Here is a 22915-nt window from a genome sequence, read left to right as displayed (position 1 = left end):
TCCCTACCCCCACATCAATCTACGAACAGCAGCCTTCTGGGAACATGGATGACAGCGGTTTTTTCTCTATTCAGGTGAGTGGTCACAGGCTTGTGCTAAGCATTATGTCCCAGGTACTGTTCCAGAGCTTTCGTAGTCACTGTAGTAATAAGACCTTCTGAAGTTCCTGCAGTAACTTGTGGTTACAGAGTGTAAAATTAAACTGTAGCGTCTCCAGAGTATGTAGTGTGGTTACAGAGTATGATTATACTGTTGAGTACTAGATTTTATATGGATAAATATGAAAATTAGGACTATAGAGTCTTCCTTTTAGTTTAGGATGTTAAAAATTAGTTCTGAGAGGCTGGCAGGTGGTGTGGTGTTGAAGGCACTAGACTCCCAAATGGCTGACAGCAGATCGAGGCCCACACATTGCAGTTTACTTTCTCACTTTCTCTCTCTGTGCCTCTCTGGTCAAATTAAAACAAATAAATGAATAAAGTTAAGAACAGTTTTGAGGAGTCGGCAAATGGCATGGTAGTTGGGGGCACTGGACTCCCACATGGGCGACCATAGTTCAAATCCCAGACCTGGTGGCTTACTTTCTCACTTTTCCTCTCTCTCTTTCTCTATTTGTCTGATCAAATTGGAAATAATAATAAAGTGAAATAAAATAATTCTTTAAAAAAAAAAAGTTTGTTTTGAGGGCCCAGCAGGTAGCATGGTGGTTAAGGTGCTAGATACTTCCACATGGTTGACCACAGTTTGAGTCCTGGACTTCGTGGCTTGCTTTTTCACTTTCTCTCTCTCTCTCTCTGTCTGTCTCTCCCTGGTCAAATTAAAATAACTTAATAAATAAAATTAAATAATTCTTGTAAAGAATTCGTTTTGAGAGATTTAATTTACATCTAGCTACTAATAACATAAATTCTAATAAGTCACGATGTTTCAAACTGACTATCTCTTAGGTAAATTTGGGAAAATGCAATACCTTGGCTCCTATTTAAATCAGCTATCAGAACTGGATTCCTTTGTTATGGCCCACAGCTTATTTAATTAACTTACAGTTTCCTTTGAATTCTGTAGTTACATAAGGGAACCTCAAAAATCTCACGGAAATATGGAGCTAAAATATGAGTTTACTTTGGTGCAAGAAAAATAGAAATCCAGGACCTGCAGGTGGTGTGGTAGTTAACATGCTGGACTATCACATGGCTGACTGCAGTTCAAGTCCCAGACCTGGCGTCTTGCTTTCTTATTCTTCCTGTTTCTCTCTCTGGTAAAATTGAGTAATAATAATAATTAATAAAATTAAATAATTCTTTGAAAAATTTGAAATCCACACTTTTTTTAATATAATATTAATTTTCCATGTGTAGGGAGGGAGTGGCACAAATCTGAACAAACATGGTGACCTTAAGAGACATGCAGAAACGTGGTTCCGTGAGCAGTCATTTGCAAGGCAATGAATGACATTAATATATGAATACACTAGCAGCCTCTGTGTTTCCAAAACTGCAAGGCAGTATCATTAAAGGAAACCACATGTGTTAATCAGAATTGGCCTGAAAAGATTAGAGAAAACTTACATAGAACTACATGGCCCCAGATGTCTTCGCATCTTGAGCCAATTAACATCTGAAAACAACTGGCTTTGCATTCCACTTCCCTTTCTCCCCTTTTCTGCACTTTAAAAGAATAAACCTGAAAACAGTTCAGGGTCATGGCTATCTCCATCACAGAAGTCAAGACCACCTGATCTCTGCTTTTCTTTCTTGTATGTCTTTGTCTTTGTTTATTTTCCAGTCCACATGACCACCGTCTTTAAGAACATGCTTTTATTCAGCCATGTGGGACACAGCATCCATGAACCTTTCAAAGACCCTTTTAAGTGTATGTACTTTAGATATTCTTTTTTAGAGTTTTTCAGAGAGAGATATTTTTGCTAAAGGTTTTGTGTTCCTGCCAGAGAGAGAAACAGAGAGACAGAAAGTGAGAAATCACCTCCTAGGGGTTGGCCATGCCACAGTTCCTTCTCCTCCATTTTCCTCTCAGAATCTTAGGCACGCACATACGTACCCAGCATGAAGTTTAAGCCATTGGGCCCAGGACTCGAACTGCAGTCAACTACATGAAAGTCCAGCAATATAACCATTACACCATCCGCTAGTCCCCTTCAGATATTCTTTTATCTGTGCATCTGTTTCTAATAATGTGAATTATACCTGCAGTTATGTTTCTGTAATTTTTTTTTAAGGTTTTTGCCATAAGGCACATGCACTTGCTGAAGAGAAGAGAGACAGACACAGTGAGAGGGAAAATAAGAAATCACCCCCTGGGGGGATGGCCACATTTAAATCCTATCTCCTTCTAGGATTTTGGGCACACACGCACACACTCCTGGTGTGATTTTCAAGCTACCAGGTCTGGACTCAAACTGTGTTCGACCCTGTGGGACTCCAGTGCTGTAGCCACTATGCCACTTGCTGGCCCCTTGTAAATATTTTTTCTTTATATTCTCTTCCGGCACCCTTCTAGATTCCTCTTCACCTGCCTTTCCATCTAGTGGTTCATCATGCCACTATTAACTAGTAATGGGTTGTGCAAGTCTAGAACCAGAGGTCAGAGTTGACCCAGCACTTGCCATTTCCTGTTTGTGTGGTTCTGCCCTTGGTACCAGTTCACACTGACGCATTCATTGCATTGCTTTTTATCTGAGTTAGTACCTGTTCACTTCTTTGTTGGCTACATTGGATGGTAGATAATATAGTCTCAGAAATTTCCCTTTTTTTTTTTCTCAGACAGATTGAAACAATCAGGGTTGCCTTTTCTTTTTGTTTACAGATTAAAAATCCGTGACCATAGAAGTCTAAAACCTGAAGCCATCTGTTTAAATCCCCAGGGATTTTTTTTTTAAGAATTATTTTATTTAACTTTATTTATTTTTAATTTGACCAGACAGGGACAGAGAGAGAGGGAAAGTGAGAAAGCAAGTTGCCAGGTCCGAGACTCAAACCACAGTCGATCATGTAGTAGTCCAGTGCCCTTAACTACCATGCCACCTGCTGGCTCCAAATGATTGTTTTTTTTGTTTTTGTTTTTTGGGTTTTTTTTTTGTTTTTTTTTTTTTTTTTAGAGTTTTTTGGTATAGGACCCATGCACTTGCCAGTGAAACAGTAACAAATCATTCCCAGCCCCAGGGGATGGCAACACTGCAGTTCCTTCTCCTCCATTCTCCTTTTGGGATTTTTGGGCATGCATGCACACATTCATAGCATGTTTCAAGCCACAAGGTTTGGGACTTGAACCATGTTCAGCCATGTGGGAGTCCAGCAACATGACCATTACACTATCTCATAGTTCCCAGGGAGAACTTATTTAATAGACATATAGTTACCGATGTTGCAGGCAGTTAGATGAATGTGACTTTTTTTCTTTCCTTCTTTTTCTTTTATTTTAAAGATAAGTTTTTGCTATAAAGCATGTGCACACACTGGAGAGACAGAGAGAGACAGAAAGTGAGAAATCACCCCCCTGGAGGATGGTCATGCCACGGTCCCTTCTCCTCTGAAACCCTCTCAAGATTTTGAGCACACATGCACATGTGCCCAGTAGGAGTTTTAATCTACCAGGTCAGGAACTTGAACGGTGATCAACAATGTGGGAGTCCAGTGATGTATCCATTATGCCATCCACTGTTCCCAAATATGACTTTCTTAAAGCAGTACCTATAGCAGCCAGATTATCAGATGTAGTGGACTAATTTTAAAAACAGTATTTATTTACTGGGACCAGCAGTTGACATAATAGCTATGTTGCTGGACCTCCCATGTAGTTGACTGCAGTTTGAGTCCCGGACCCGGTGGCTTAAACTCATCGGGTGCTTGTGCGTGTGGGTCCAAGATCCTGAGAGGAGAATAGAGGAGAAGGGATTGCAACGTGGCCATGCCCCCTGGGGGGTGATTTCTTGCTTTCTGTCACCCTGTCTCTCTGTATTTCTGGCAAGCACACGTGCTTTATAGCAAAAACCTCTCAAAAAAAAAAAAAAAAAAAAAACAAACCAGTATTTACTGGGACCATCAATTGGCGTAAGGGCTATGTCACTGAACTCCCATGTAGTCAACTGTGGTTTGAGTCCTGGACCCGGTGATTTCTTGCTTTCTGCCTCTCTGTCTCTCTCTGTCTTTCTGACAAGCGCACACGCCCTATAGCAAAAACCTCTCCCTCCCCCAAAAAACAAACAGTATTTACTATTTAAGGTATACATGTGTCCTTTTGAGATAGTTTTATCATAGAATTATGTTCTCTGGAATGTCCCAGGAACCTGGCATAAAAAGTACTCTTTTATTTTATTTTTTTAAAATTTTGTCCAGAGTGCATGCTCTCACCAGAAAAGGAGAAAGAGAGAGAAAAAGAAAGTGAGAAATCCCTTCTCCTCCATCTCTTTCTTTTTGGGATTTTTGGGTGTACAGACACACCAAATTTTTCTTAAATCACTTTGCCCTGTATGGTCAGTCACATGGGATTCAGCCACCTTAACCACCATGCCATGGGCTGGTCCCCAAAGCACCTTAATGTATATGTGTGTGTTACTTATAGATTTAGTGATTCATCTGTATACACACTCTTCTTAAAGACTGTAGCCTTCTAGAGAAATTTATATATATAGTACAATTGTTTATACAACATGGCTATAGTACTAGAATTTGGAATTGAATGGGTTAACTCCTGAAAAGTTGCCTTTTTTTTTTTTTTTTAAACAGGTTATAAGCAATGCCTTGAAAGTTTGGGGTTTAGAACTAATCCTATTCAACAGTCCAGAGTATCAGAGGCTCAGGATCGATCCCATGTAAGATATCTTTTTGTTTTTCTTCCATCGTTTCCCAAATTGGACTTTTTGAAGTTATAATTTCTTAAACAATAATTTTATGTTGAATACTTCTGTTTTGATATTCCACTTCATTCCTTGACACTTTTCTAGTTTACCGTTTTGATACCCATGAATGTTGGACCTCTGAGCCTTCCTAGCCCCCTGGCATCTGCGGTAGCATGGGGCTGACCCCTGAGTGGTGCTTGAGGCTCTCATATTAGCGTGGCATTACTAAGCTGTTGCAGAAAAGTTCACTTGCTTTTGTAATTTTAAGACGATCAGTGATACTTTCATGTAATTATCACTAAATTTTATATAACACATGCTAGTAGACTAAATAAATATGAACTCCTGATATTTCAAATTAATATTGTATTTTTTCTTTTCTAGAAATGAAAGATCATTTATATGCAATTATAAAGAACACTGGTTTACAGTTAGAAAATTAGGAAAACAGGTAATATTTTTTCCTCCTCCTTTGACTTACTTCTCACTCTGTACTCCACTTGAAACTAAACTGAGGAATTACTACCTTATTAAAATGAGGAAACTAGGCAGGCATAGTGGCGTGTACCTTAATCCCAGCTACTAGGGAGACTGAGATGGATTGTGAGTTCAAGGTGATGCTGAACAACATAGCAAGACCTTGTCTCTCTCTCTTTTTAAAAAAATTATTTATTTAACTTTATTTAATTACTTTCAATTTGACCAGAGAGGAACAGAGTGAGAAAGAGTGAGAGAGAAAAAGAGAGAGAGAGAGAAAAAGAGAGAGAGAAAGAGAGAGAGAGAGAGGGAGGGAAAGTGATAAAGCAAGCTGCCAGATCTGGGACTTGAACCATGGTTGGCCATGCGGGAGTCCCATGCCCTTAACCACCATGCCACCTGCTGACCCCTGACCCTGTCTCTTAAAAAAATAAAATAAAGTAAGAAACTGACCAGTAATGTGGGGGGAACATGGTTTCAATCTTGATAGATAGAAATTTGCCTTTTTAAGAGATAACAGTTTCCCCTATATATCACTTAATATCATAGGGAAAATTCCATACCTAACACGATGCAGATTTGCTTATTTCTAAGCGAGTATCTATGTGAAGAACATGTACTGGCGGTTAATTATTGCATCTGTAGATTAATATTTAGCGTAGTACTATCACAGTGTCTGAATCAGTGTCAGGAATAAGTAAAAGCATCCATCCATGTTTGCTTTAATATAACAAGATTATTCCCACGACTCCAGAATGCCATGTAATACACGTATCTACATAAAACTACTATTTTTTTAAAAGTAGCATGTGTTTTGAGCCAGCTTTTTAAAGAAACAGAATCATTTAAAGTCCTTTTTATTAGGGTTTTTAATCTTTAAAAGATTAGTGATCTGGAATGGACTGTTGATACAGGCAGCAGTGTGTATAAATCTCAGAATAACTATGTGGAAACCATACGCAAAATACCAAAAAGAAAAACCCATATGGTTATATAAATCTAGAGAAATGTGAACTAATCAATAGTGACAGACAAATGGATTGATCGTTGGCTGCTCAGGGGTGAGGAGCGTGGGGAGGAGCGAGAAGAGGTGGTTACACAGGGGCACGGGAAACCACACAGGGGCACGGGAAACCTCACAGTGATGAATTAGTTGTGGTGGTAGTTTCAGGGGTGTATACATGCTAAGATCTTTCAAACTGTACACTTTAAATATGTGCAGTTTATCGCACATATATCTCAATAAAGCTGACTTTAAAATAAGTAAAAAGCGGGACCTGCAGTTAGCGTAATGGCTATGTTGGACTCCCATGTAGTTGACTGCGGTTCAAGTCCAGGACTCGGTGGCTTAAACTCATGCCAGGTGCGTGCACGTGTGTGCCCAAGATCCTGAGAGGAGAATGGAGAAGAAGGGATTGCGGTGTGGCCATCCCCCCTGGGGGGTTTATTTCATTATTTCTGTCTCTCTGTCTCTCTCTGTCTTTCTGGCGAGCACATGTGCCCTATAGCATAAACCTCTCCAAAAAAGGAAAAAAAAAAAGAAGTAAAAAGCAAAAAAGAAAATGAAGTAAGAAAGTGTGTTGGATGAAATCAATAGATGATAATTACAAGAGACCAGCAGGTAGTATAATGTTTCAAACAAAACCCCTGCTGTTACCATTTTTTAAAAAGAATTATTTTATTTAACTTAATTTATTTATTTAAATTTGACCAGAGGGAGACTTTTTTTTTAAGAGAGAAAGCAAGCCACCAGGTCTGGGACTCAAACTGCGATCGTCCATGTGGGAGTCTGGTGCCCTTAACAACCACACCACCTGCCAGCTCCCTGCTGTTATCTTTTAAGTCAGCCACCTGGAAATTGCTTCATCTTTTACTTACTTACTTTCTTATTTATTTAAATTTGACCAGAGAGGGACAGAGGACGAGGGCTGTGGGTGTGAGAAAGCAAGCCGCCAGGTCCAGGATTCAAACCGTAGTCAGCCATGTGGCAGTCCAGCACCCTCAACCACCATGCCACCTGCTGGCCCCACAGCTTCATCTTAAATTGTATTTTTTTATTTTACCTGATCTTTCATGCCAGAGGAAATGTACATGTACACAAGAAAGAGAGAAAGCAAGCACCCTCCAACAGTACCTCGTCACACTGCAGTCCTTTTCCTCCAGTTCTCCATCCTATCAGGATTCTGGGCACGACAATACATGCATAGTGTATTTTTCAGTTTTTGGAACTGAGGTCCAGATCCCGGGCAGACATGTAGAATCTGGCCTCCTCTGTGCAGCACTTAACCACTGTGCTGCAGAGCTGGCCCCTTAAATGATTATTTCTTAAGGTTCTTCTTGAGGAACCCAGAGAGGTACGGAGGTGCAACATGGAAGCTTAGAGTAGACTTACCTGAGTGGGAATCAACTCTAGGGGAAAGCCAAAGTAAGACATTGCCACGTTACTTAATTTCTGAGTTTTATTTATTACACTAACCAGCAGTTAGCGTAATGGCTATGTTTCTGGACTCCTACGTAGTCGACCACAGTTTGCGTCCAGACCTGGTGGCTTAAAACTCACGCCGGGCGCGTGTGCGTGCGTGCGTGCCCAAGATCCGGAGAGGAGAATGGAGGAGAAGGGATTGTGGCGTGACCATCCCTCCTGGGGGGTGATTTCTCACTTTCTGTCTCTCTCAGTCTGTCTGGTGAGCGCACGCACCCTATAGCAAAAACCTCTCCAAAAAAAAAAAAAACAACTTATGACCCAGTATTCTTCATTTTTCTGTATAAACAATGGATTTAGTTTTAAAGCACATGGGTTTTGGACATGCAAGTGGGGTGATAGTTAAGGTGCTTAGACTCCCATGTGGCCAACCGTGGTTTGAGTCCCTGACCTGGCACCTTGCTTTCTCTCTCTCTTTTTGTCTTTCTCTGGTCAAATTGAATAATGATAATAATAAATAATATTAAATAAAAATTTTTAAGGAAAAAGGTAAAACACATAGGTTTTTGTTTTCAATTTTAAAACTTATTTATTTTTTCCATGAGAGAAAGACAAAGAGGCACCTCAGCAAGGTCTTTACACTGTAGCCATCATCCCCCCGCCCCACTTCTGGTGCCACCAGTGTCAGTCAGCCCGGGCGCATAGGCATGCACGTGTGTGCCAGCACAGTTTGTAGAGGGAGGCTCAGGACTGATCCTGGGGCCTTCTGTGGGTCTTGCGAGCCACTGTCTGACCCAGCACTGGATTTTTTTTTTTAAGAGAGATTTTTTTTCTATGGGTCACATGCACTCGCTGGAGAGACAGAGAGAGAGAGAAAGCAAAAAATCACCCCCAAGGGGAGATGGCCACGCCACAATCTCCTCTTCTGCATTCTTCTCTAGGGGTTTGGGTACACATGCACATGCGCCCAGAGTGAACTGTGAACTGTGAACTGTGGTCAACTATGTGGGAGTCCAGCAATGTAACCATTACGCCATCTATTGGTCCCCCAGTACTGGATTTTTAATTTTTTGGCATTTTTTTTTTTAAGAGACATTTTTGCTATAGGCACTTCCCCTTGCCAGAGAGACAGACAGACAGTGAAAAATCACCCTGCACAGGGGATGGACATGCCACAGTCCCTTCTTTTCCATTCTCCTCTTGGGATTTTGGGTATGCATGCACACGTGCCCAGTGTGAGTTTTAAACCACTGAGTCCAGGACTCAAACTGCGATTGACTACATGGGAATCCAGCAACTAACCTTTATGCCATCTGCTGGTCCCAAGGATTTTTTGTTTTTCTTTTAAGAGATTTTTGGTATAGGGTATGTGCATTTGCTGGGGAAACAGACAGAAAGCAAGAAATCACCACCCAGAGGGGATGGCCATGCTGCATCCACTTCTCCTCTGGTCTCCTCTTGGGATTTTGGGCACATACGCACATGTGCGTAGCATGAGTTTCAGGCCTCCAGGTCCAGGACTCAAATGTGGTCAGCTACATGGGAGTCCAGTGATATAACCATTATGCTGTCTGCTGGTCCCAGCACTGGATTTTTAAGGTCTGAAGTCTTTATGATTTCAGAAGTTCCTGTGTGTTGATTTGTAGGTAAATGTATTTTGAGAGGTTTTTATAATTGACAAATACAGAAGATGACAAATTTTGGTTTATTATCTTTGGTTTTAGGTTATATTTTTGTTTTAAATTATATTTTTCACTATACATTGTTTCAGTCTGAAGTCCCTGTAACATGAAAGCGATAACTAGAAAAAGTATTGTCAACAATGTCAAAATTGAGGAAAAATGGTTGGTTGTGATTAGAAACTTTTTGGATATCATAGGTTTAATTAGGACACCTGAGATTGTAAGTGACTAAATGATGTTAATTACATGTAATAGTGGCTTAGTGATTTTTTAAAATGAATTGGTGATTATAATTCTTTTCCTGAATGTCTAGATTTATCACAGTCAGAGTCTTTTGACCAAAATTATCAGTAGTAGGAAAACTTTATGTAGTTGTCCTTTTTCTTCCACATTGATATGATGGGTGTGATTAGAATTAGATTCAACTGATACTTTGCAAAAAGATCGAATTCTTAGGGTGCATACATCCACTTGAGACAGAGAAAGTGCAAAATCACCCCTTAGGGTGTATGGCCTTGCTTCAATCCTTTCTCCATTCTCTTGGGATTTGGGGCATGTACACACACATGCCTGGCATGTTTTTCAAGCAACCAGGTACAGAACTCAAACCATGGAGTTGTCCATGTGGGATCCAGCACATTAACTGCTACACTATCAGCTGACCCTACTGTATGCTGTATGCTTTTTTAAAAAACAAAAGTTTGGGGACCAGCAGTTAGTGTAATGGCTATGTCACTGGACTCCCATGTTGTTGACCATGGTTCGAATCCCAGATCCAGTGGTTTAAACTCACGCCGGGTACGTGTGTGTGCGTGCCCAAGATCCTGAGAGGAAAATGGAGGAGAAGGGATTGCGGTGTGGCCATCCCCCCAGGGGGTGATTTCTCGCTTTCTGTCTCTCTGTCTGTCTCTGTCTTTCTGATGAGTGCACACGCCCTATAGCCAAAACCTCTCCAAAAAAAAAAATGAAAAAAAAAAACACAAAAGTTTGCATTAATCTGTAAACTTTAAATCTTCTGAAAAAGAAAATAGAAATTTATAATACTTTAAATTACCTTTATTGAGGGCTAGCAGGATGCTTGGTGGTTAAAGTGCTGGATCCTATGTGGATATGGTTCAAGTCCAGGGACCAATAGCTTGAAAAACACACTGGGCCCATGGGTGTGTGTGTGCCTAAAATCCGGGGAGAAAAACGGAGAGGGGATTACAGTGTGGCCATCCCTCTGAGGTACACTTTGTCTCTTTTTCCTCTCAGTCTCTGGTAAACACATATACCCCACCAAAAAATAAAGCAGCATTTAATAGTGAAAAATCTGTGTTGTTCTATTTCCATTTTTTAAAAAAATCACTTTATTCAACTACTTGGGGAAAAAACTCAATTTGACATATTTCTAACATTTAGACAATTTTACTAAGTTTAGATGGGCTTTATTCTTAACATGTTAAACTTTTATTATTACCTGTAATGGACACTAACTCAAATATTGTTGACTTTTTTTTTCCAGTGGTTTAACTTGAATTCTCTCTTGACGGGTCCAGAATTAATATCAGATACATACCTTGCACTTTTCTTGGCTCAGTTACAACAGGAAGGTAAATAAAGACTGACAATTTTGTAATGTTATCTTTCAGAGTAGCTAATTAAAACTGGCCTTTTAGGTTTGTGGTATAACAATGCTGTTTTTCTAGCAGCGACAATGAAATAATCTTTTGTCTTACCTGGTAAACTCTAGGCTGGGCTTTGGGTGGTAATGTTCAGTTAGCATTCTCATTGACACTGGCCCTCCCCTGAGGCTGCTGCTTTATTTGTAGCTCTGTAAATGGTAGCTTTTTGTTCCTTACCACTATTAGGAAGGGGGGAGTGGTAAGTATTCTTTCTGTTACTCCTTGCCTCTATCCCCCCCTGTTTTTAAGTTTCCTGTAAGGCACGAGCATTTGCCAGAGAGAGAGAAAGGGATGGAAGAAGGGGTGGAAGGAAGGAAGGAGGAAGGAAAACTGAGAAATCATGCCCCCTAGAGAGGATGGCAATGCCATAGTCCCTCCTCCATTCTCCTCTCAAGATTTTGGGCACTTACACACATGCGCCCTGCATGATTTCTAAGCCTGTGGGTCTAGGACTGGAACTGCACAGCCGGCCATGTAGGATCTAGTGCCTTAACCTCGGTGCCACCTGCTGGCTCCCTCATTTCCCTTCTTTTTTTATTTTCTTACTTTTACTACAGGGCATATGTGCTTGCTGGAGAGAGACAGAGAGGGAAAGTGAGAAATCACCTCCCAGGGTGATGGCCACTCTGCAATCCCTTCTCCATTCTCCTGGTATTTTGGCCATGCACACAGATGTGCCTGATAGGATTTTTAAGCGCCGAGTGTAGGGTTCAGACCGTAGTCAGCCATATGCGAGTCCAGCACCTTAACCACCACATCACCTGGTGACCCTTGCTACCATTTTATATATATATATATATATATATACACACACACACACACACACACATATGTATGTGTGTGTATGTGTGTATATATGCATGTGTATATATGTGTATGTATACATAAATAAATTTATGTATATACACACGTACACACATACACACTTTTTTATTACACTCTGTTGTGGTGTACCATTATTTTTATTTTATTTTATTTATTATTACTGTTATTTTTTCAACCCGCTATAGGGCACATGTGCTTTCCAGAGAGAGAGGGGGCAAGTGAGGAAATAAGCCGCCAGGCTGAGACTCAAACCATAGCTGACCATATGGAAGTCCAGCGCCTTTCCCACCATGCCACCCGCTGCTCCCATGGTGTACCATTATTGGGTTGTTGGAAAAGTCATGGTATTTTCCTATGTTTTTTTTGTACAAAAATACATCTTGACTTTTCCAGTGACCCAATACATAACCTCTTTGCCTTGTTTACATGCTTTCTTGTGTCTGTTAGACAGATTTCCTGAGCCCTCCCCCAATTCTCAGTGCAGTCTCTCCTGTTTGCAGTTTTTCTACTTCTATGTCTTCGAATCTTTCCAGTGTTTCCATTGAGCGTAGATGTTCAGTGTATGCTAAGCATCCATTGTACTTTAATGACAAAAAAATCTTAACCCCAGTTAAAACCAAATTTTTTTGTTTGTTGTATTTTTCTATATGGCCCATGTGCTTGCCAGAAAGACAAAGTGAGAAATCACCCCCCAGGTGTTGACTGTGCCACAGTCCCTTTTCCTCCATTCTCCTATCGGGATTTTGGTCACACACACATGAGCTTGGTGTGAGTTTCAAGCTCTTTGGTCCAGAACTCAAACTGCACTTAGCCGTGTGGAAGTCTAGCACCTTAACCTCTGCTTCACCTGCTGACCCCAAAAATAAATCTTGACCTTATTCGTTCCCATATCAGGACAGCTGAACGTGGCAAATAAATAAATAAATAAAGCAAAATGATTAGTTTAAATTTATTGTCACAAATTTCAAACGAGTCCTCTGGTGCTGCCTGATATTCTTACTGCATTTTCTTAGAAAATTCATATACTACAGTCCAAGGTGATTATGTCACAACTTACCTCTTCAAACCTCTAACACTTCCTCTCTCACACATTTTGCTCATGACCTTCTTTATATTCTGCTGAGAACATAGAAGCGGTTAGAAGAAAATCTAATCTTTCTACCAGCAAATTGGTCAACTTGCTTCTCTTCCCACCTGTGCTTTGAACCTATTAAAATAGATTAGTTGTTCCCTGCCTCTAACCAAGACCCACATCTCTACTGTGGCCTGGATCCCAGCTCTTCTTACCTACTTAAGCTGCTGCTACTTTTGTCTCTCCACTTTCCTGTAAGATCTGTTCTCCCTGGGGACCAGCAGGTGGCGTGGTGGTTAAGGCGCTGGACACTCCCACATGGCTGACCACGGTTCAAGTCCTGGACCTGGTGGCTTGCTTTCTCACTTTCCCTCTTTCTCTCTCTCTCTGTGTACCTCTCTGGTCAAATTAAAAAAATAAAATGAATGAATGAATAAAATAAATAACTAAAAAAAAAAAAAAGATCTGTTCTCCCCTTCTTTTTTTGTATTCCTGTTAGCAAAGCAATAAGCTCTTTATCTACATTGAAGAAAAAAATAGAAAAAACTGAGACCAGCAGATGGCATAATGGTTACATCGCAAACTCCCATGTAGTGGACCACAGTATGACTCCTCGATACCTGGCACCTTGAAACTCACGCCAGGCTCATGTGCATGCTTGCCAAAAACCCAAGAGGAGAATGGAGGAGAAGGGATTGTGGTATGGCCATTCCTTCTGGGAAGGTGATTTCTTACTTGGTGTCTCTGTCTCTTGTCTCCGGCAAGTGCACATACCCTATAGCAAAAATCTCTCTCTTGGGGCCTGTAGGTGGCATGGTGGCTAAGGGTGCTGGGCTTCCACACGATCAGCCGTGATTCGAGTCCCGGACCTGGTGGCTTGCTTTCTCACTTTCTCTCTCTCTCTCTCTCTCTCTCTCTCTTTCTCTCTCTCTGCCCCTCTCTGGTCAAATTAAAATAAATAAATAAATAAATAATTATTTTGAAGACTCTCAGAAAAAAAAAAAAAAAAAAGAAAGGAATAAAAAAATAGGAAAAGCCTTTTGGGTTTAGGGGTCAGTAGGTAGTGTGGTGGTTAAGGCATGGAACTCCCACATGGCCAACTACAGTTCAAGTCTTGGACCTGGTGGCTTGAAATTCATGCCAAGCATGCATTTCTGTGTGCCCAAAATCCCAAGAGGAGAACGGAGAAGGAATTGGAGCGTGTCCGTCTCCCCTGGAGAGCCATTTCTCTCTGTCTCTTTTAGGCAAGCAGATGTGTATGGCAAAAACCTTTAAAAAAAAAAAAAAAAGGAAAGAAAAGCCACTTCTTCCTTAGGATCATCTATAGTGTGTTTTTTTCCTTTTATTGAATTCATTTCAATCATGCTGTCAGACCCAGCCTAAAAACCCTCTTCCCAGTGCCCCAGTGGCCTCCGTGGTACCAGTGCCATTATTCAATTTTCAGTCTTCCTTTTGTTTTACCTTACCTTATATGAAGGTATAGTTGATTGTTTTCACTTTTAATATTTTTTAGAATTACTTGTTTGGAGCTGGCAAGTGGAGTGGTGGTTGGGGGCTCTGGACTCCCACATGGGAACTGCGGTTGAAGTCCTGGATCTGGTGGCTTGCTTTCTCACTTTCTCTCTCTCTCTCACTCACTCATTCACTCACTCTGTCCCTCTCTAGTCAAATTATAAATAAATAAATAAATAAATAAATAAATAAAGTAAAATTATTCTTAAAAAAAATAATAATTACTTGTTTTATTTTATTTATTATTCTGTTTGACCAGAGAGAGAGAGAGAGAAAGCAAGTAGTATGGTCAGCCTTGTGGGAGTCTAACACCTTAACCACCACACATCTGCTTGCCCTTATTTCCTCTTTTAAACAGAACAAAGCAAACCTTGAACATTCCAAAACAATATAGAAGTAGAGACAGTAATATGGTCGATCCCACATACCCTTTACCAGCCTCAACAATTACCTCAGGGCCTGTCTTGTGTTATCTACAACCTTCCCACTTTGTCCTGCATACTTGGACGCAATACTAGACATTGTACCATTTTCTCTTAAGTATATTTTAATGAATAATTTACTATTTTTTTAAAATTTGTTATAGGGCATGTGTGATTACCTGAGAAAGATGGGGTAGAGTGCAAAAACAAGCCAGCTACCAGGTCTGGGACTCAGACTTTGGTTAGCCATGTAGGAGTTCAGTGCCTTTAACCAACAGGCCACCTGCAAGCCCCCTCTATAAAAATGAAATCATTAAAGGGGCCATCAGGTGGTGTGGTGGACTCTCACTGTGATTTAAGTCCTGGACCTGGTGGCTTGCTTTCTTATCTCCCTCTCCCCCCACCACCCCTTGTCTCTCTCTCTGTCTCTCTAGTGAGTGCATGTGCCCTATACCAAATTGAAAAACAATAATAATAAATAAATAATTCTTTTTTAAAAAATAAATCATTATAAGGAAGGACTCTTCGGGCTAGCAGGTTGTGTAGTGGTTAAAGTGCTGGACTCCCACATGGCCAAGCGCAGTTCAAGTCCCAGTATTTGTGTCCCGGACCTGGCACTTGGTTTCTCTCTCTCTCTCTCTCTCTCTGGCCAAACTGAATAATAAATAAGATGACTAGTTCCTTTCTTTGTTTTTTGTGTTTTTTTTTCTTTTTTAATTTTTTCCATAGGGTGGATGCTCTCGCCAGAGAGAGAGAAGGGAAAGTGAGAAATCACCCCCTAAGAGGGAGAGACACACACAATCCCTTCTCCATTCTCTTCTCAGGGTTTTGGGCATGTATGCTCGTGCACCAAGTGTGATGTGCAAGTCCTGTACAGAACTCAGACTGTGGTTGGCCATGTGGGAGTCCAGAGCCTTAACTACCATGCTGTGTGCTAGCACCTGTGTTTTCTTTTTTTCTTTTTATCTGAAGCATCATTATAAACATATCAGTCAAAACAGTTCATGGGTTTTAGACCTTTGTAGTTATTATTCATATTGGTACTCCTCCAAATCTGACATGACCATTGTAGTTTTTTGACATCTTGCTTTCTCATTTAACAAGTTGCAGGTTTGTCTTGTGTGTTTTATGACCTAGACTTTAAATCTCATTTCTCCAGGGATGTGTGGTTCCTTCCTTTCAGTAATGGTATTTAGAGATCACAATCTGAGCATTGGTGTGCATATTGCTACTAGGTTGGTCATCATATAGTTATTTCTAGTTCACATTTAGGGTTACAGTTTTACATCTTTTTTGGTTTGTTTTTTGGTTTTGTTTTGTTTTGTTTTGTTTTGTTTTGGAGAGGTTTTTGCTAAAGGATGCATGCACTCGCCAGAAAGACAGAGAGACAGAGAGAGAGACAGAAAGCGAGAAATCACCCACCAGGGGGGATGGCCACACTGCAATCTCTTCTCCATTCTCCTCTTGGGATCTTGGGCACACATGCATACACACCTGGCATGAGTTTAAGTCACCGGTTCCAGGACTCTAACCACAGTTGACTACATGCGAGTCTAGCAAAATAGCCATTACCCCATCAGCTGGTCCCCAGTTTTACATATTTGATTTTACATACTTGGGCCTCTTTTCTTTTATAAACGAACATCTTAGTTCCTAACTGTCTTCTTGAACTATATCCACTTCAGTATGCACTTGGATTCCAGATCACCACACTGTCTCATTGGCTACTTCTTTTAGATTCCTTTTGCGAATTTTCTTATTCATTCCAGTCTCTAACTATTGGAATGTCTCAAGGTTCAGTTCTTGGACAATTTCTTGATTGATTGTCATCTCATTATCTTAAATATCTCCTGTAAGTAAAGTCTATATGCTTATAACTTCTAAACTTGTACCTTAGGCCTAGACATCTGTCCTGAATACCAACTCCTAACTTTGACATCTCCACTTGGAAGTCATAAAAGCATTTCAAACTGAACAAGTCTGCAAATTTATTTTCCTCCTCATACATAATATCCTGCTGGTTTTCCTGTAAGAATCACTCTTACATTAAATCAGCCCTGAGAGCTCTTTTAAAATTTAATTCATGTTGGGACCAACAGATGGCCTCATGGTTATATCACTGGATCCCATGTAGTTGACAGTGGTTCGAGTCCCAGACCTGGTGGATTAAACTCATGCCAGGTACTGTGCATGTGTGCCTAAAATCCTGAGAAGAGAATGGAGAAGGGATTGTGCCATGGCCATCCCTCCTGGTGGGGGTGATTCCTCATTTTCTGTCTATTTCTCTATCTATCCAGCGAGCGTACATACCCTGTAGCAAAAATCTCACACACACAAAAAAAGTAATGCATGTTTTGTCACACTCTCACTCTTCCTCCTTCAGTGACTCCCCAGCACACTTAGAATAATATCTGATTTTGAATAAAACCCAGGATGGGGGCCAGCAGATGGCATAGTGATTAAGGCACTAGACTCCCATGTGACTGATTGTGCTTTGAGTCCTTAGAATCAGTGGCGTAAATCTCGTGCCAGGTGCGCATGCACGCATGCCCAGAATTCCAAGAGGAGACTGGAAGAGAAGGAACTGTGGTATAGCCATCACCCCCAGGGGGTGATTTCTCACTTCCTCTCTCTCAGTTTCTCTATCTTTCTGGCAAGCACACATGTCTTATAGCAGAAATCTCTCGAACAAAATAAAAACCCTAAGATGTATTATGCTTCCAGAACACGGTAGAGTACCTACTCTTTGTAATGCTCTTCATGGCATTCTGTGGCAAGTTGACATGTTAATCCTAGGACCTATAGTAATGTTTTTTTGTTGTTTTTGTTTTTGTTTTTTAGTTATTTTTATAGGATGCATGTATACTCACCAAAGAAAGGGGATGTGAGAAATTACCTCCCCACCCCAAGGTGGGGATGATTACGTCACAATCTTTTTTCCTCTCAGAATTTTGGGCATGCACGTGCACACACCCTGTGTATTTTCCAAGCCACTAGGATGGAGACTCAAACCACCTAGTCGGCCGTGTGGGGATCAGCTACCTTACCAGCATGCCACCTGGCTGGTCCAACCTAGTAATAATTTTATTGGCAGAAACATGTTAAATATCTGACCTCTGAGTATACCTGTCCTTGTAAAAAAAAAAAAGTTTTTGAGTTTTTCTATTAATAGTCATTTTGATCTTTGCTTCATTATTAATTAATACAGGTGATAATTAGAAACACTTTCAAAGTTTAAAACAATCTGTGTCAGAAAAACTTAAATGGATTAGACTCACCTAGGTACAGCCTTGCTCATTTTTTGTGGAGTATCTAGCTAGGATCCCTGGCTTTCTGGGATCATGTTTATGAAAACTATTCTCGACCAGTATAATTCTTCTAAATCATGAACTACTTGTTCAACACCTTGACTAGATTTGGGGTATTGGCTTCCTGGTTTCTGTCTTCAGTCAGAGAGCGTGTATGTGTGTGCCTCAGAGTTGGGGGTAGCTATTTCCACGGGTGACTCATTGCTCCTTGCTGTCCGTTACTGCACACACTGTCCCATTGTGTCCCTACAGCTGCCCCATGAGCTTCCTCATAGGTACCGGTGTCATGTGTGTAATAGTCAGAAAAACCAAGGCAGGTGGAGGAGGTGATTTACACAAACAAAGAAAGTGGAAGACCTGAGATTAATATTTTTTTTGAAGAGGTCTTTGCTATAGGGTGCGTACACTCTCCAGAAAGACAGGGAAACAGAAAGAGAAATCACCCCCCCAGAGGGGATGGCCACACCGCAGTCCCTTCTCCTCTCAGAATCTTGCGCACACACATACACATGCACCCAGTGTGAATGTAAGCCACCAAGTCCAGGATTCAAACTGCAGTTGACTACATGGGAGTTCAGCGATGTAGCCATTATGCCATCTGCTGGTCCCGACCTGAGACTAATTAAACCCCAGCAGTCCGATTCCAAATCTCTTGCTTTCACCCACACATTCAAGTGCCTCTCTGATATATTTGTTGGGTAGCCTGCTTGATTCAAGCACTGTGAAAATAGGGCCCTTTGTAGACATAATTTCACTTACCTCTCCTACCATCCTGAGGTGGCTATTCCAGTCTTACCAATGGCAAAATGAGACTCAGAGACTTTAAATAACTTGTCCTAGATCATCCTGCTAGTAAGTGTAAGAATCATTATTTGAACATGGGGTTTCTCTGAACCTGTAGCTTATGTTTTTTTTCCATTATTTTGTGCTGCTTCTTTGCTATCATTTTGCGTGGATTTTGAATCTCTTACTAGCTGCTTTAGTTTATTTTTGACTTTTTTTTAGGTTATTCTATATTTGTCGTTAAGGGTGATCTGCCGGATTGTGAAGCTGACCAACTCTTACAGATGATCAGGGTCCAACAGATGCATCGACCAAAACTTATTGGAGAAGAATTAGCACAACTAAAAGATCAGAGGTAAGCATTACGCCTGCAGTATGCAAAGGTGTTCATCATAGTCATTAAATCTGCTTGCGTACGTCGAATGTATGGTCCTTTTATTGTGGTGACTGTTTTGTTTCCCCACATTCTTCATATTTTCTTTAATTGTATATATAGCCATTTCCCTTGTCTATCTCCTTCTCACCCATTTCTTCTCCATCTCTCCAGGAACAGTGATCAAAAAATTATTTTATCTTCCCTTGTGTTTCTTGTATTTCTGTCCTCAAATTTTACCTCCAAACAGCTCACAAACAAATATTTTGCTTCTTGAGAGATATTCTAGTGCCAACTTGCAATCTCAGTTTCTGCCATACAATGCAGACATTCAGTATATGTGAAGTGGGAACATATAGTAGTCTTAGTCTGGCTTGCTTTACTTAGCATCTTATCTTCCATATTTGTCCACTTTCTATCAAATGCCAGGGTCTTGTTTTTGTGGCTGAGTAGTATTCCATAGTATATATACGTACCACACGTTTTCAGTTCTTTGTTGTGTTCTTAAACACTTGGATTGATTTCATGTCTTAGCAATTGTGAATAATGTTGCAGTAAACATGGATGTGCAAGTGTTTTTCCAGCTGTGTGGAAATTTGGGGGTCGATAACCCAGAAGTGGAATTGATGGATTGTATGGTAGTTCTATTTGTAGGTTTTTGAGGACTCTCCATATTTTTCTCCATAGTGGCTGCATTAATTTACATTCCCATCAACAGTATAGGAGAGTTCCGTTTTCAGTGTGGTGACTCTTTTTTAAATCGTATATTTTAGTGACATGCATTGGTTTTAAACTTAAATCAGCTCTTCAAATTACTTATATATAATAACTTAGAGTCACACTATAACATAATCTCTGTATTATTAGTCTTATATACCAGAAATTTTTTAAAATTTTGACTTACATACAAACCTTAGTTTAGAAATGTCTTTATATTATGTCTAAAATAGAAGACTGGTCAGCAATTATTATCAGTGCTTTTGTCTTTAGAGTCCATAAAACAGACCTAGAACGAGTCTTAGAAGCAAATGATGGGTCAGGAATGTTAGACGAAGATGAGGAGGATTTGCAGAGGGCCCTGGCACTAAGTCGCCAAGAAATTGACATGGAGGATGAAGAAGCAGATCTCCGCAGGGCTATTCAGCTCAGTATGCAAGGTATGGACATTGTGATACATACTTTATTTATTGGTGAAAAGTCACTTTGGATTATTCTTGCTTTTTCTGGAAGTTAATATGCTGTTAGTAGTTTTTTTTGTTTCTTTGATTTTTAGATTTTTGCCTTGGGGTGCCTGTGTTCGCTAGAGACAGTGAGAAAGTGAGAAATTGCCTCCAGGGAGAATGAACACTCCGCAATCCTTTCTCCTCCATTCACCTCTTGGGGTTTGAGCACAAACGCATAAACACCTGGCATGATTTTCAAGCCGCCAATTCTGGGATTCAGACTATGGTTGGCCGTGTGAGAATCCAGTGCCCTAACTATCACGCCACCTGTTGGCCCCAGTAGATTTGTGTTTAGTTGCCAGAGGGTACATGCACTCTCCAGAGACAGGGGGAAGAGCACCCCCTAATGGGGTATGGTCACACCGCAATCTTCATTTCATTTCTCCATCCCGTCAGGATTTGGGGTATACATGTACACACCTGGTATATTCTTCAAGGCACTGGGGCTGCATTCAAACAACTGTTGGCCATGGGATTCTTCTCTCCCAATCGCTGGGCCGTAGGGGTGGCCCAGTAGAAGTTCTTTGACAATTACTCTTGAAGCAATAGCCAAGTTCAGTCACCTCTCTCTCTCTTTTTTTTTTTTTATTTTCTTATAATGTAAGTCACTTTTTACCATCTATATTAAGACTATATTTTTTGCCTCTGGTTATTTTATTTGGTTGAAATACTATACTAATGCAACAGTAAGTTGAACGTAATCTTTGTAGAGGTCAGTGGACCCTTATCCAAGTCAGGTATTTTATAAATGGACTTGACAGAAGGGCCTGGACTGAGAATATAATAAATTCAACACTTGTCGGATATGCAACTTAAAGCTTAAGCCCTCTTTGGTGGGCCCATGATTTTAATAACAATCCCATCAACAGAGAATTGTAAAGTATTATGCCCTAGGAATCCAGGCAGAGAAAAATGTTGAGATTTAAAAATGTGAAGTGTGGGAACTAGCAGGTTGTGTGGTGGTTAAGGCTTTGGACACTCCCACGTGGCTGACCACAGTTCGAATCCTGGACCTGGTGACTTGTTTTCCCATTTTTTTCTCTCTCTCTGGTCAAATTTTAAAAATAGGGACCAGCAATTGGCGTAATGACTGTGTCACTGGACTTCCATGTAGTCAACTGTGGTTCAAGTCCCGGACCTGGCCGCTTAAAATCACACCGGGCAAGTGTGTGTGCATGCCCAAGATCCCGAGAGGAGAATGGAGAAGATGGGATTGCAGTGTGCCCATCCTCCTGGGGGGTGATTTCTCATTTTCTGTCTCTCTGTCTCTCTCTGTCTTTCTGGCAAGCATACGCATCATATAGCAAAAAACCTCTCCCCAAAAGAATAAATTTAAAATAATTAATTAATTAATACAAATAAAATAATTTTTAAAAATGCAAAGTGGTTTTCTTTGTAATTTTATTTTTATCTAATTCATATAAATTTGCTTCTGCTTCCTAGTAAAATTACTCATCAATTGAATTCCTTAAATGTCTAACTAAAACTGAGATTCCATTAATACAAAGATTATTTTTATCCTGAACTTATGCCTCCAGGCACACTGAGTACTCCAGATGGTATGCAGTCCTTTTCTTTTTGCTGTTGCCAAGACTCAGGAAGGGACCACAGTCCCATTGGAAAAAAAAAAAAAAATCTTTTTATTAGTAGAGCACTCCTGCATTAGCCCAGTAATGGAAAGAAACCAACTATCACAATTTTAGATAAGTTTATTTAATTTTATTTTCTTAAGTGTGTTTCATTTTTAAAATTTCTTTTTAAGAATTATTTTATTTTATTCATCATTATTATTTACTTAATTTGACCAGAGAAAGAGAGAGAGAGGGAAAATGAGAAAGCAAGCCACCAGGTTTGGGACTCAAACTGTGGTCAGCCATGTGGGAGTCCAGCACCTTAACCACTGTGCCACCCACCAGCCCCTAAGTGTATTTATTTCTTCCATGAGAGAGACAGGGAGGAAGAGAGAGAAAGACAAACCTCTCGTATGGTCTTCATCCTGCTCTCCATCCATAGTCCCAGCCAGCCAGATCATAGGCACATGTGTGTACCTGGTGTTTATAGGGAGAGTTGGGGTGCAAACCTGGGAGCTTCAGGTGGCTTCAGCACTGTAAAGCACTGCATTCCGACTGTGCCGATGCAGGTGGCCCTATATTCATTCTTCTTTCTACTTCATTTCACATTATGTACAGTCCTGGTTGCTAGGATTGTCAAGCAAGAACATAGAAACATTTAGTTTGTTATAAGATACTATATTTGAGGATAGAGGAATACAAAGAAAGGGTTTGTTTTATGACCAT

General features: G+C 40.4%; 1 protein-coding gene across 6 annotated transcripts in view; it reads left to right on the top strand.

The window, feature by feature from the left end:
- The window catches only part of ATXN3 (ataxin 3), a 53598-nt gene that overhangs the window by 14126 nt on the left and 16557 nt on the right, over nucleotides 1-22915 (top strand). The window contains exons 3-8 of one of the 6 annotated variants that reach the window (XM_027774703.1): nucleotides 33-74; nucleotides 4743-4828; nucleotides 5240-5306; nucleotides 10941-11028; nucleotides 19245-19377; nucleotides 20371-20552. In XM_027774703.1, coding sequence (XP_027630504.1) covers nucleotides 33-74; nucleotides 4743-4828; nucleotides 5240-5306; nucleotides 10941-11028; nucleotides 19245-19377; nucleotides 20371-20552 — 598 coding nt within the window. Of the gene's footprint in view, nucleotides 1-29; nucleotides 75-4742; nucleotides 4829-5239; nucleotides 5307-10940; nucleotides 11029-19244; nucleotides 19378-20370; nucleotides 20553-22915 lie in introns of all 6 variants that reach the window. The other 5 variants (XM_027774704.1, XM_027774702.1, XM_027774705.1 and 2 more) reach the window with 5 other exon arrangements.

Source organism: Tupaia chinensis, unplaced genomic scaffold (genome assembly GCF_000334495.1).
Source record: "Tupaia chinensis unplaced genomic scaffold, TupChi_1.0 Scaffold000469_1, whole genome shotgun sequence".
Lineage (NCBI taxonomy): Eukaryota > Metazoa > Chordata > Mammalia > Scandentia > Tupaiidae > Tupaia > Tupaia belangeri.
Note: the sequence above shows the minus strand (reverse complement) of the source record. Positions and strands in the feature narration are given on the sequence as shown.